General features: G+C 53.3%; 2 protein-coding genes across 2 annotated transcripts in view; both read left to right on the forward strand.

Moving 5' to 3' along the window:
• The window catches only part of ABCF2 (ATP binding cassette subfamily F member 2), a 13,945-nt gene extending 5,040 nt beyond the window's left edge, over positions 1-8,905 (forward strand). Inside the window, exons 3-15 of the mRNA XM_059396094.1 lie at positions 356-568; positions 1,061-1,243; positions 1,327-1,498; positions 2,632-2,727; positions 3,555-3,657; positions 5,043-5,138; positions 5,301-5,420; positions 5,508-5,597; positions 5,961-6,071; positions 6,718-6,780; positions 6,983-7,111; positions 7,779-7,982; positions 8,678-8,905. Coding sequence (XP_059252077.1) covers positions 356-568; positions 1,061-1,243; positions 1,327-1,498; positions 2,632-2,727; positions 3,555-3,657; positions 5,043-5,138; positions 5,301-5,420; positions 5,508-5,597; positions 5,961-6,071; positions 6,718-6,780; positions 6,983-7,111; positions 7,779-7,982; positions 8,678-8,815 — 1,718 coding nt within the window. The 3' untranslated portion in view covers positions 8,816-8,905. The remainder of the gene's footprint in view (positions 1-355; positions 569-1,060; positions 1,244-1,326; positions 1,499-2,631; positions 2,728-3,554; positions 3,658-5,042; positions 5,139-5,300; positions 5,421-5,507; positions 5,598-5,960; positions 6,072-6,717; positions 6,781-6,982; positions 7,112-7,778; positions 7,983-8,677) is intronic.
• Positions 8,906-12,143: 3,238 nt separating this feature from the next.
• The window catches only part of LOC132015562 (histone H2B type 2-K1), a 2,688-nt gene continuing 1,781 nt past the window's right edge, over positions 12,144-13,050 (forward strand). Inside the window, exon 1 of the mRNA XM_059396096.1 lies at positions 12,144-12,438. Within this exon, the coding sequence (XP_059252079.1) occupies positions 12,187-12,438 (252 nt within the window). The 5' untranslated portion in view covers positions 12,144-12,186. The remainder of the gene's footprint in view (positions 12,439-13,050) is intronic.

The following is a 13,050-nucleotide window of genomic DNA, read 5'->3' on the forward strand; positions in this document are numbered from 1 at the left end:
ACGTCTGTACGCAGCGTACGCGCTCTGTAGACGTCTGTACGCAGCGTACGCGCTCTGTAGACGTCTGTACGCAGCGTACGCGCTCTGTAAATCTTGTGAAACATCTGCGTGAGCTCCACTTGGTCTTGAACCCGGGTCCTGCAGGGCATGCCTTTTTCAGCATTATGGGCCTTCGTATGATAACATTTGGTCCCCTAAGTAAGGGGCAGAGACCACCAGTGCCCAAACAGGGACTTGAACGCTGGATGCTCAGTTCAAAAGTTTGGTTCTCTACTAACTGAGCTGTCTGAATGCTCTTTGAGTGCAAGGGCGGGGTCTGTCTTACCCTTTTCCCAAACTTCTTTTCTGTCCGCAGAAGTGGATTTGCTGACCAAGGAGCTAGAGGACTTTGAGATGAAGAAAGCTGCTGCTCGAGCTGTCACTGGTGTCCTTGCCTCTCACCCCAACAGTACCGACGCCCACATTATCAACCTCTCCCTCACCTTTCATGGTCAAGAGCTGCTCAGTGACACCAAACTGGAATTGAACTCAGGCCGCCGTTATGGCCTCATTGGCTTAAATGGAATTGGTGAGGCCCTTGGAAGGCGAGGTGGGAGGTGTCTCTCCTTGGCTCGCCTGTCACTCAACAAGTATTTACTTAGCACCAGCTATGTGCAAAGCAAGGAGTTTACAGTATGGGTGGGAGACCACATATGTCCAGGGAAAAGGAACTAGCAGTACAGAGCAGTATGTGGTAAGTACCACAGGAGGAGTCACAGACCGTAGGTGCTGGAGAAGTGGGTGGGGGGCAGCGGTGGCGGTGTGTGAGGCCACTGTAGGTGAACCGACTTCACGGAGGGGTGGGACCCGCACTGGAGGAATGTCGGAAAGGCAGCCCCAGAAAGCAGCGGGGGTGGGGGTAATTAATAGTAGGCTCTGACTGTATGGAAGGAAGGAAGGAAGGAAGGGCCTCAACAAAATGGTGAGGTCATGGTTTGGCTGGAGTGGAGGGACGGATAGAGGGGACTCAGACCGACCCGTGCTGAGTGTCCTCTTCCCCTTCTGTGCCCGCTCTCCTCAGGAAAGTCCATGCTGCTCTCTGCTATTGGGAAACGGGAAGTGCCCATCCCTGAGCACATTGACATCTACCATCTGACTCGGGAGATGCCCCCTAGTGACAAGACACCCTTGCAGTGCGTGATGGAAGTCGACACGGAGCGGGCCATGCTGGAGAGGGAGGCTGAGCGGCTGGCGCACGAGGATGGTAGGGCTCCAGACCTAGGGGTGGGGGTGGACCTCCTCCCAGGGAAGGCCCAGGGAGCCTCACAAGCCATTCACTGCCCACAGCGGAGTGTGAGAAGCTCATGGAGCTCTACGAGCGACTGGAAGAGCTGGACGCCGACAAGGCGGAGATGAGGGCCTCGCGGATCTTGCATGGACTGGGTTTCACTCCTGCCATGCAGCGCAAGAAGCTGAAAGACTTCAGTGGGGGCTGGAGAATGAGGGTTGCCCTGGCCAGGTGGGTTCCTTCCTCCTTCTCTACCCTCTGTAGCTCCCCATTGCCCTCAGGGTTGAACACTTACTCCGGTAGAACTTGAGAACAGAGGCCAGCGGTCAGTAACAAGACACGACTTCAGCGGGATGGAGGGGGTGGTATGCTTGGGCTAATGAGTGAGCTTCCTGCCTGAAGTGATCTTTGTTGGGTTTCTGGCAGTGTTTGGGAATCCTAGGATCAACCCTAGGTAAAACGGTAAAGAAGGTCCGTTTCTTTCTTCCTGACTCCCGTTCTTTTTTGTGTTTCAGTCCTTCTGATCCTTGCTACGTAAAGATAGAATATTAGGCAGCTATTAAGAACTCTGTCCTTCCCTCTTATGACCTGGATCCAAAGTGAGTTTGTAGAGACCATCATTCCCTCAGCAGTTCCCCCAGAAAGTCTCCAGTTAAATAGGTGGCTCCCTCACCCCACAGTTCCCTGCCAGGGGAGTTGGTGAGGTTTGGGGCACTGCTTTAGCGAGGCTGCCTGTGCGTTCCATGTGAACCATGGCTCCACGGGAGAGAAGGATTAGCTACCTCTGGTTCCCTTGAGGAGCTCTTAGGAGTACAAGTTTCCTGGCCTCCTCTTCATATCTGTCCAGTTGGAATCCTGGCATTTGGTGCCCGGAAATCTTATTTCTAAAAAGCTCTGCGCTGTGGTGACTGCAGGTCTAGGAAGCAGTGCTTTGGCCTCGCTCTTGCCGACTTGAGAGTCCACCTAAGAAGAGAACATTTTCTGGCCTCCTTGCTAAAGTCTGGCAACCCCATCAGATAGCTTTAGCTTGAATACTTTCTGCCTTAATAATTGATATCCTCTATATTTTTGTCTTCCCGATGGTCATCAACTTCAGTGTATAAGACTTTCCAGACTTGTAAGGACTTTTACAACCTTGTCCTCAAACTGTGCCGTCCTCGTGCTGCTTAGCCCCATTTTCTGCCCTTTCATCTCAGTTCTGGTTTCTCTCCTGGTTCTCCCCTTTCCTCCAAGGCAGAGACCCTAGAAGAGATTTCAGGACTGAGGTCAGGCCTGACCAGGGTTGTAGGTAGAAGGCAAGGCATTGTCCTCCTGTGTAGCCCCCAGCAGACTGAAGGCGCTCTGTCTCCCTTCCTGTCCTTCAGAGCCCTCTTCATTCGCCCCTTCATGCTGCTCCTGGACGAGCCCACCAACCACCTGGACCTCGATGCCTGCGTGTGGTTGGAAGAAGAATTAAAGACGTAAGGGGCTGGGGCTGGGGGTTGGGAGAGGGCCGGTTCTGGAAGGGGAGAGTTGAGCAGAGTCTAAATGAAATGAATGGCTGGAAACTGCAGGGATAGGAGAGCAGGGGGAAAAGGAACTGAGGCCAGGCCGGTTGGAGGCCAGATTGAAAAAACGGTAAGCGCCTTTAGTGCAGGCCATTTCGTTTGATTGGTTGTTTTTAGTCTGAAACGTGCCTGTTGTTTTTCTTTAACTTTCTTGGTTCTTCGCATTTGAAATACAACACCTTTATACTTCAGACATGTCTTCAGATAGTATTTTTCTCTTAACCATATTTCTATGCCTCATGTAAAGAGGGGACTCCCACTTAGGATCACGATACTGTGACATATGGCTAAAGAGCTGAGTAATGGGCATATTGTAGCAGCTCTGAGGGCAGGCTCTTAGTGGTCTCTGCCGTGACTTGGTATCATCTTTCAAACAGCCGAGTGTAGTGATTTTATTGCATCTGTTCAGTTCTGCCCACCCACCTATTAGAGACACTTACGGATTTGTTTGTGGACATACATTTATTTTACCACCATGTTAAATGACCGTCTCTGCTCCATTCTGCTGAAAATTAGAAGATTGATGAAACTCACACTGAAAGGCATCAAAGTGTCCTGGCAGTGGCTTGTGCGCTGGTGGCCTGGCTGGTTGCTGGGAGCCCGGAATGGGCTGTAAAATCTAAAGGGTGCTCTAGAGTAAGGATGGCAAAAGATGAAGGGTTTCTGGGTCTCTCTGCTCCACTGTTGTGAACCAGCACAGTTTTGCACACCTCCCTGACTGGTTTTCTCTGGCTTTACAGTTTTAAGCGCATCCTGGTCCTCGTCTCCCATTCCCAGGACTTTCTGAATGGCGTCTGTACCAACATCATTCACATGCACAACAAGAAGCTGAAGTATTACACGGTGAGTAGGCCCCAGCTTCTCCACAGCAACCTCTGTGCTTATCAGCTCCTTAAAGCTCTCCTTTAAAAAAAAAAAAAGACCAACATTTAGTAGCCCTTTTCTACCTGTTGCTATAAAAAGATGTGGACAAGGAGTTCTGCAGCCTGTTCTATTTTAGTCTGAAAGCAGTTGTGCTCAGATTGTAGGCCATCGACTGGCAGCCTGTGTACGTGGTGCGTGTTTGCCTTATGGTAAGAAGGTGGGCTTCTCATGGTGCCCAGGCAGGCCCTGTCACTCCCTGCCTTCTTGAATGACTACTTAACTCTGCTTCACGATAGCACTTCTACCCCGCCACCCATGAAGAATGGGAGTCAGGATCTCAACAGCCCACTTGTCTGCCTTTCCTTTTCATTTTCTGTATTTCAAAAAAAGAAAGGAGTCCTTTCCATTCATCTTACACTCATGGTGGGAGTATTAATCATTTCTTATATGGCCTTCCAGAGATTCCATGTATACTTGCAAGGATTTTAGAAAATTTCCTGTATACATATGAGAGTTGTATTGTTAATAGTTGTTCTCTTTTGTAGGTTGCTTTTATATTTTAATATGTCTTATACTACTTTCCACATGAATACGTATGGAGTAACCTCATTCTTTTCAGTAATTGCATGATATCTCATTGTGTAGCTATCTAGTAGCTTATTTGTCAGGCCCTTTTTTTTTTTTTTTTAAAGATTTTATTTATTTATTTGACAGAGAGAGATCACAAGTAGGCAGAGAGGCAGGCAGAGAGAGAGGAGGAAGCAGGCTCCCTGCTGAGCAGAGAGCCTGATGTGGGACTCGATCCCAGGACCCTGAGATCATAACCTGAGCCGAAGGCAGCGGCTTAACCCACTGAGCCACCCAGGCGCCCTGTCAGGCCCTTTTTGATGAATATTTAGGTTGAGTCCAACTTTTTACAGATAGAAACCATGACAGTCCAACTGTGCTGTTTGCTGGGTCCTCAATCTGATTGGTCTGCTGTCTTCCTCTCTGGGTGCAGTTTCTGTAGCCCACGTGGGGCTTCATCCTCGAAGCAGGGTGGGGAGCAGTAGGAGGTGCTCTTGGAAGGCTGTGAGCCTCGTGATGTCCGTACAGTCAGGACCACTGCCAGCACCGTGGGTGTCTTTATGGCTAACCCGAGGGTTTACTCTGAGTCCTGCTCTGGCTAAGCTAAGAGTGAGAGGCATACAGTTTGAAAGAGCTCAGATTCTGGGTTAGGGTATGCTCTGTTAACGTACTTCCTCTTTCTGTACCGCACGGGCTTATAGCCAGGGCCAAGTGCGATGCCATCCCATACCCCCTAAACCCTGAGAGCCGGGAGCGAGGTTAAAGCTGCCTGCCTTGCCTGGCACATTTCTCTGCAGGGTAATTATGACCAGTACGTGAAGACGCGGCTGGAGCTGGAGGAGAACCAGATGAAGAGGTTTCACTGGGAGCAAGACCAGATCGCACACATGAAGGTAGAGCTGAGCTCATGTTCTCCAGGAGAGTTGGATGAGGGTATCTGGGGAATTTGGGGGAGCGGGAAGCCCGAAGACGTTGTCATCCGTGTTTACCCCACATTTAGAACGAGTCGTTTGGCACCTGCCCGTACTCCAAGCCCCCTTTGTGGTCTCTTTCAGAACTACATTGCTAGGTTTGGTCATGGCAGTGCCAAGCTGGCCCGGCAGGCCCAGAGCAAGGAGAAAACACTACAGAAGATGATGGCATCGGGACTGACAGAGAGGGTCGTGAGCGACAAGGTGGGCTCCGCTTGGGTAAAGTTAGTGGCCTGTGGTGTGGCGGATAGGACACAACCTAACTTGATAAGCACCGTCTCCTCTTTCTAGACACTGTCGTTTTATTTCCCACCGTGTGGCAAGATTCCTCCACCTGTCATTATGGTGCAGAATGTGAGCTTCAAGTATACAAAAGATGGGGTGAGTACTCCTGTGTGGTCGGGAGGCTGGGGTGCATTTTATAAGATAAGCATCAACTGGCTGGGAGAGTCTGCTGCTCTTTGCTGAACCCGCCTGCTAACCCGTGCGGTCACGGGCTGTTTCAGGCGTGGTAGCTCGGGTGCCACATCCAGGCTCTCACAGCGACCCCTCTTCAAGTACTTGGGAGGAAAACTGCTCAGCTGAGTTGGTGGGTGGAGGGTCGGGGTCTGTTGTGAGAGCTGCCTTCCTCCTCCACGCTCCTACCTCCTCGGGTGGTGACTGGGCACATGGCGGGGTTGATCTACCAGCCAGATGGGTGGGTGACCTAGCCTCGTGTTCCTTTCTCTCTCACACCCACCTCAGCCTTGCATCTACAACAATCTAGAATTTGGTATCGATCTCGATACGCGAGTGGCTCTGGTGGGGCCCAACGGAGCAGGGAAGTCGACTCTTCTGAAGCTGCTCACTGGAGAGGTACGGTGCCGAGTTGGGGTGTGGGATTTCGAAGAGCAGGTACTTAATGTGTGTGCGGAAGAGGGAGGGGTTCGGGCTACTACGCTTGGAGGGGCTGAGCACGCCGGTGGTGAGTGAGCCTCTGGCGGCCAGTGAGCTGGCTTCCGGGGTGGGGGTTGTTGTCACCAGCAGTGCTGAAGTTTGGAGCTGTTTTCTCAGAGGGAGGGAGGGAAGGAGGATCTGTGCGTGTGTGAGTGTGTGAGTGTGAGTGTGAGAGAAAATGCGTCCCAACATTTTTCCTGTCTCTCAGTTAGAGCCTTTAGAGGAACATGTGCACTTAGAGATAATGTTTTTGTTTGAGAAAACCTATGTTGTGGGTGTGTCCAAGTCCTTTGTTTTACAGGTGGTGCATTCTGTAGTAGATATTTAATGACTAAGTAGACTGTGTCGTATGTATCTGGTTCGCTAGAGAACATCTGTTTCAGTGGAACTTCCTAAATATTTTTAGCTTGGCCAGATTAGCAGTCTGTGAGGGGGGCTAGATTCTGTTTAGGAAGTTAGACATCTTCAGTGAACATATGCTTATTTTCCTGCTCTGCCGTGTCTGCTTCGGACCGAGTTTCCCTTTCTGTGTGCTTATCTTTCCACCTAATTCTCTTCTTTCTAGCTACTACCCACAGACGGGATGATCCGAAAACACTCACATGTCAAGATAGGGCGTTACCATCAGGTAAAGGCCAGGCCTTGGGGTACAGGGTGGTGTCCAGGCTGTGGGAAGGGGGCTGCATGAGACCAAGTCAGCTTTTGCCTGCTTCTCCTGAAATCTTGAACAGGTGCCTGGGCAGAGGCAGAGTTACTCAGCATTTAACCCAGCAGGGTTCCTTTTGAAGTGGAAAGCCAAGCACATCTGAGTGGGTTCTTTTTTCCTGTAGCATTTACAAGAGCAACTGGACTTAGACCTCTCACCTTTGGAATACATGATGAAGTGTTACCCCGAGATCAAGGAGAAGGAAGAAATGAGGAAGATCATTGGTCGATACGGTCTCACTGGGAAGCAGCAGGTCAGCTGAGCAGCCCCAGATAACTGGGAGATCGGGCTGTGTGGTCCCGGAACACTGTCCTGGTGACCTGGGGTTGGGAGCTATCCCAAAAGTCGCTCCCCCCCCCCTTTTTTTTTTCCCTTAAAGTAGGTTCCACAACCAGAGTGGGGTTTGAACTCACAACCCTGAGATCAAAAGTTGTTTACTTTAAAGTGTCTCCCTTTGATTCCAGCATCCAAGAGAACCCACTAGCTTTCCTTTGCCCTAGGTCATATGTATTTTAGGGTTCATGTCATCTTGTGGGGGAGGGGCAGGGATAGCTCGCTTGTCTCTGACATGCCCTGGCCCCAGACCAGCAAGATAAACCATAGTGCTTGAGGGCAAGCGAAACTGGAACCTAGAAAACGAGTTCCTGGATTTAGGTCTGGATTGAGGACCCACCAGATTGTTCCAATTAGTTACCATTTAAGTGGTGAGAGAGAGCAAGAGGATGGCCTTAGTAATGGCAGGGGCATCAGGCTTCCACGTTTATCGCTACAGGCCTCGAGAGACTGGTAGCTGTGTCACCATCTCGCTCCGTGATCTTGGGTCTTCCCTTTTCGTTAATGGAGAAGCGTGGGGAGGGGGGGGCCCATGCTCCTGTGGTGGGAGTAACAGCAGGTTCTATGAATGTCATGGTTCCACTCAGGTGAGCCCAATTCGGAACCTGTCTGATGGGCAGAAGTGCCGAGTGTGTCTGGCCTGGCTGGCCTGGCAGAACCCCCACATGCTCTTCCTGGACGAGCCCACTAACCACCTGGATATCGAGACCATCGACGCCCTGGCCGATGCCATCAATGAGTTTGAGGGTGGTATGATGCTGGTCAGCCATGACTTCAGACTCATTCAGCAGGTGAGGCCCCCGGCGGGAGCGGGAGTAGAGCAGACGGCGTCCAGGAGAAGCTTGGCTAGAACGGTCATAGCATGGGTGGGGGGCGGGGGGGCACTTAATACATGTTTATTGGATGTAGGAAACGGTCTTGGTGTAAACAGGGTGATGAGCAGTTTTTATGGCTCTCTGAGAAACTTAAGAGATTCTTAGTAGAAATACTTCATGATTTTCAGTAGTGATCTGGGAATGGTAGCCCATTTGGTAGTTAGCCAGAACTGGTGAGGGAGCTGGCTGGAGAGCAGGGTGCTTTACTATTGCCCCAAGATTCTTTAGCACAGAAATAGTATTATACTGAGGAGGATTTGGATTAGTCAAAGGCTTACCACCAGTCACTGCTGGAAAAGCTGCTGGTCATTTCCCTGAAGCTTCGGAAAAGGTGCGGTGGAGAAAAGGGAGCTGGGAGGGAAGCCTCTCAAAGGGTCTCAGCCCTGCGGGGGAATGGAGAGGAGGAGACACAGCAGCTCTTGGCTTGGAAGGCTTTCAACCTGCTAGCTATAGGACCCTGGGTTCGGCCTCACAAAGCACCTCGAGAGGGTGAACCTGAGCTAGATATGGGGCCGGGTGGGGGGTTCTTCCTGGATTCGCCTGACAGTGGTCTTCTGGGCAGGGACGGGGAGTGCTGGCCAGGATTACTAAGCCTAAAATTTGCCTTCTAGGTTGCACAGGAAATCTGGGTCTGTGAGAAGCAGACAATCACCAAGTGGCCTGGAGACATCCTGGCCTACAAGGAGCACCTCAAGTCCAAGCTGGTGGGCGAAGAGCCCCAGCTCACCAGGAGGACCCACAATGTGTGAGCCCCTGCCCGGGCTGGGCTGGGCCTCTGGGGCCACACTCCTGCATTGCTGCAATACCCCCCCCCCCCCCCCCCCCCCCCCCGCCCCACCTGCCTTAGCTGCACTCTGTGATCTTATCTACAGCTGGACAGTACCTGTCCGTTTCCTGTCCTTCCAGTTACTTTTGTCCATGTCTGGACTCAGCTGGCTCTTTGGCCAGCTCCTTGCTGGTTACTGACCTGATAGTGATGCAGCCAGAGGCACCTGAGGGTTAGCCCAAGGGCCCACATCCTGGGCTGGCCTGTGGAAGAGCTTAGGGTCCTCGTTTTCTGGGTTTTGGTGATGTTGGAGGATACCCCCCAGCCCACCGCCCCCATTCCTTTCTGCTTCTGGTTTGGAGCTCTGGACCAGGGCTTTAGTCCTGGTCGGTTTTTAAATAATTATTTAACAGTGTAACTTTTAGACCTGCGTGACATCTACAAAGTGTCCAATAAAGAACGAAGAAGCCATGGTCCCTACCTTCCTTTTCTGGTCTCTGGGCCCTTTACTCGCCTCCTCCCCGCGGCGCCAGCGCCCCTCCCCGCTGGCGTGGATGCAGCTAGAATAACTCTCCTTCCTTTGATCTGAAATCGTGCCTTAGGCCATGGTCTCACAACGCAGCACATCAGAATCATCTGGAAGACTCATCAGATCACCAGTCACTGGGTCTTGCCTCAGGGTTTCTGGTTCAGTAGGTTGGGGGGAGACCAGGAATGAAAACATTTCTAGCAAGTTGCCAGGTGCTGCCGATGCTGCTCACCTGGGGGCCGAACTTGAGACCCACTCTCCTGGGGCACGTTTTTCAGAGTGGTCTGAGGCTCCCTTGCTGCCACCTGTACCCCATACTTGGGGCAGGTGGTGCTTGTTAAAGTGCAGATGCCCGGCCCCGACCTATTGATTCCATCTGGTTCGGTGAGAGAGATGCAGGAATGGTCAGGAATCTGCATTTTCAACAAGTTTGTGAACAACCATTCCCGGGGGGGGGGGGGCTGCGGGAAGTCTTGTTACTTTATCTGTCCGTGGCCTTCATTTTTGTTAGTATGACCTAATTTACTGACCGGCCAAGGGCTCTGCATGATCGATCTGAACTCGACTAGCACTTGCCGCCTTGGTCCACCAGGCACGCGGGTGGCCGCCGTAGTGATGCGGATTCATCACACCTCAGCAGCCGTCCCTATGCGGAAACATACACAGCCATGATTTTTCAGCGCTGATTATAGTACGTCTAAGACTATGTAAAACAAAAACCAGTCCCAGATGGCGTCTTAAACCCCCAAGGAGCTCACGATCTAATGGGGAAGCCAGCAGTGACGAGAGAACATGACAGGGCATAAATCAGATGCTCAATTGTGACTTGTTAGGATACACAGAAGGATTCAAAACTTGGGGGGGGGGGTTGTCTTGTGACAGCTATCCAGAAAGGATTGGTGCTCTAACTTGAACGATGAAGAGTGGGGGCGCCTGGGTGGCGCAGTCATTGGGTGTCTGCCTCCAGCTCAGGTCATGATCCCAAGGGTCCTGGGATCAAGCCCCGCATCGGGCTCCCTGCTCAGTGGGAGCCTGCTTCCCCACCTCCCCCCAAATTCCCCCTGCTTGTGTTCCCTCTCTCCCTGTCTCTCTGTGTCAAATAAATAAAATCTTAAGAAAAAGAAAAGGAAGAAAGAAAAGAAAGATGAACAGGAACTCAGATGGCCCTGAAGTCCAGGAGCTGTCCAGGGCAGGCGAACGCGGAGCGTGCAGGGGAAGTCAGCGGCTGCGGCTGAGCCCTTGGCTGGAGTGAGACCGACTCCAACGCTAAGGGGCCTGCCTTTGTCGCCTTGTGCCTCAGTCAGTCCGAGCACCCAGAGACAGGTGGCGGGGAGAATGGCCTTGAGAATGAGCCACCGGGAAGACGGGAACAGAGGAGAGCTCCTGCTACCTCAGAAAGGGAGACCCTGGGTGTGTTTGTACCAGTTGCCTTTGAAGTCCCTCAGGGTGTCCCGGGTGAAATCCTCGGGGTGCTAGGCGGGGCTTCAGAACTGGGAGAATCAATCGTCTACGCAGCTCGCCTCTCCCAGCCACCCCCCAAAAAAAGCCAATTTCAAAAACTTCAGGAATGCTTAAAAAGCCCACTATATATATTTCTACAAAGGCCTAAAATTAGCAGTGCTTTTTTTTGGCTTAAGAATTCCCTCCTGGTCCTCTTAAACCTTGGCACGAAGATGCAGCCAGACGGCGGAAGCGGCTGGAGAGGTGAGCGAGGCGCTGCCGGCTCGGGCTTGCCTTCACCCCACTGGCAGGTGCGGCTCGTCTTTACCCCCCTCACCCACCTCTTCTGACTGGGAAACCCTCTCCCCCCACCACCCCCCCCAGCCCGCGCGCTTCTCGTGCTGCTCCAGCTTCCGTAGTCACAGCACTTAACTCACTTAACTCGCAGTATCGTTCACACGTAGGTGCAAAGCGAGAACCACTCCGTTCAACAGCTGCTTCTTCCCTTTGTCAGCTTCCCCGGGAGCCCACAGCACCCAGTGCGCCCGGCTCCGGCTCCTCCAGTCCGCCCCAACGTCCTCCCCAGCAGGCCCTCCCAGCCTGTGGCTTCCTGCCGCTTGCCTCTGGCCCCGGCCCCGGTTCTGCCTTCCGTCCAAGCCGCACTGCACTCAGCACACACCGATTCCACTCTGCTTTCCCCACGGACCGCCCTTCTGTCCCCCACAGTTACACCGTGCCCCTCCCACCAGACCAGCACCAAATCCCCATTCCTTCCACGAAGCCATCTCTGGCTACTGTAGCCCTCACTAGTTTTCTTTTCTGTTTTTAGGATTTTATTTTACTTGTTTGAGAGAGAGAGAGAAAACAGGCAGTGGGGAGGGGCAGAGGGAGGGGGGGAGAAAGGGGAGCAGACTCCCCACTTCGCAAGGAACCCAATGCAAGCCTTGATCCAGGGATGCAGAAATCATGACCCAAGCCGAAGGCAGACAGAGCCCCCCAGACACCCCAGCCCTCACCAGTTTTTCTTTCCTGAACTCTCTTCCCTAGGCCCCCTCATTAGTGCCTCCACTCTCTTTGCTGTGAGCCAGTCCGGCCTCCCCAGCTGTATTGTCAGGCTCCGTAGGGGGGGGTGGTGCCTCGGGTTCCTCCTGACACTTCCCTGCATTTCAAGTCTTGGCGAGGACCAGGACAGCCGGTGCAGAGTGATCTCATGGCACAGCTGGGTGGTGTGGCAACTCTCCCAAGTGTGTAGTCCACTGGGAGATGGTCAGCTGGGGAAGGGCCCTGGGGGAGGGCCGCTCATTCAGAGGCAAGAAATCACTTGGGGGAGAGGTGGGAGCCATTGGTCTCTTACAAGATTAGCCCAGAGCCTGTTCAGGATAGGGATGGGCGAGGCTCCTCCCCTCCCGCCCCCTCCCTCCCAGGTGCTGGCCCCCAGCCCCACCTGGTGGGCAGCGGACTCCATAAAATGCCCCAAGGAGCAGGAGGCAGCCGTTAGGAGGAGCCGCAGGATGAGCTCGGAGCATGGCCAGCAGCCGCAGCCGGGGGGCCGAAGGGGCCGTGGTGATAAGAAGTCCAGAAGGCGAGGCCGGCGCAAGGAAACCTACTCAGTGTATATCTACAAGGTGCTGAAGCAGGTGAGAGCGGGGAGCCCACGAGGGTGCGCGTGCGGGTGTGTGGAGCGCACTGGCAGAAGAGCCTAGAGAGAGCACTGGACGGAGAGTCCTACTCCACTTACTCCTGGCACTGCGGTGGGTGGCCTCAGGCACACCGTGCCCGTCTCGAGGTGGCCTCGCTCCAGTTCAGGTCCCTACAACCGCTCAGTGTGTGTCGCGCCCCAGAGATGGGCAGGAGACCTTTAAAGCACGCCACCACCGCCCAGAAGCTCATGGGGCTTTGGGCGGACAAGATGATGATGGGTGGGACTAGGTGGGACATAATTGAGACAGGGAGGACTGTAAGAAGTGTGGGGCCGAAGGGTGATCGAATCCCAAACCCAGTACGGTACAAACAAGCAGCCCTAGCAGTGGGGGCCTGAGCACGGAGCCACGCGTGTGAGCTGAAGTCCTGGAGAAGGCCTTCCAGCCACACAGCACTCGGGCCCTGAGGAGCTACAGGATTGGTCTACTGCCCAGACCTGGAACACAAAGTCCATAAAGGCTCAGTGCATCGACTGAGTCCCGTGAGCTGAGAGCTGCAGAGCTCAGCCTCCCCCCCCCCCCCCCCCCCCCCCCCCCCCCCCCCCCCCC

This window comes from Mustela nigripes, chromosome 4 (genome assembly GCF_022355385.1).
Source record: "Mustela nigripes isolate SB6536 chromosome 4, MUSNIG.SB6536, whole genome shotgun sequence".
NCBI classification, from domain to species: Eukaryota; Metazoa; Chordata; class Mammalia; order Carnivora; family Mustelidae; genus Mustela; species Mustela nigripes.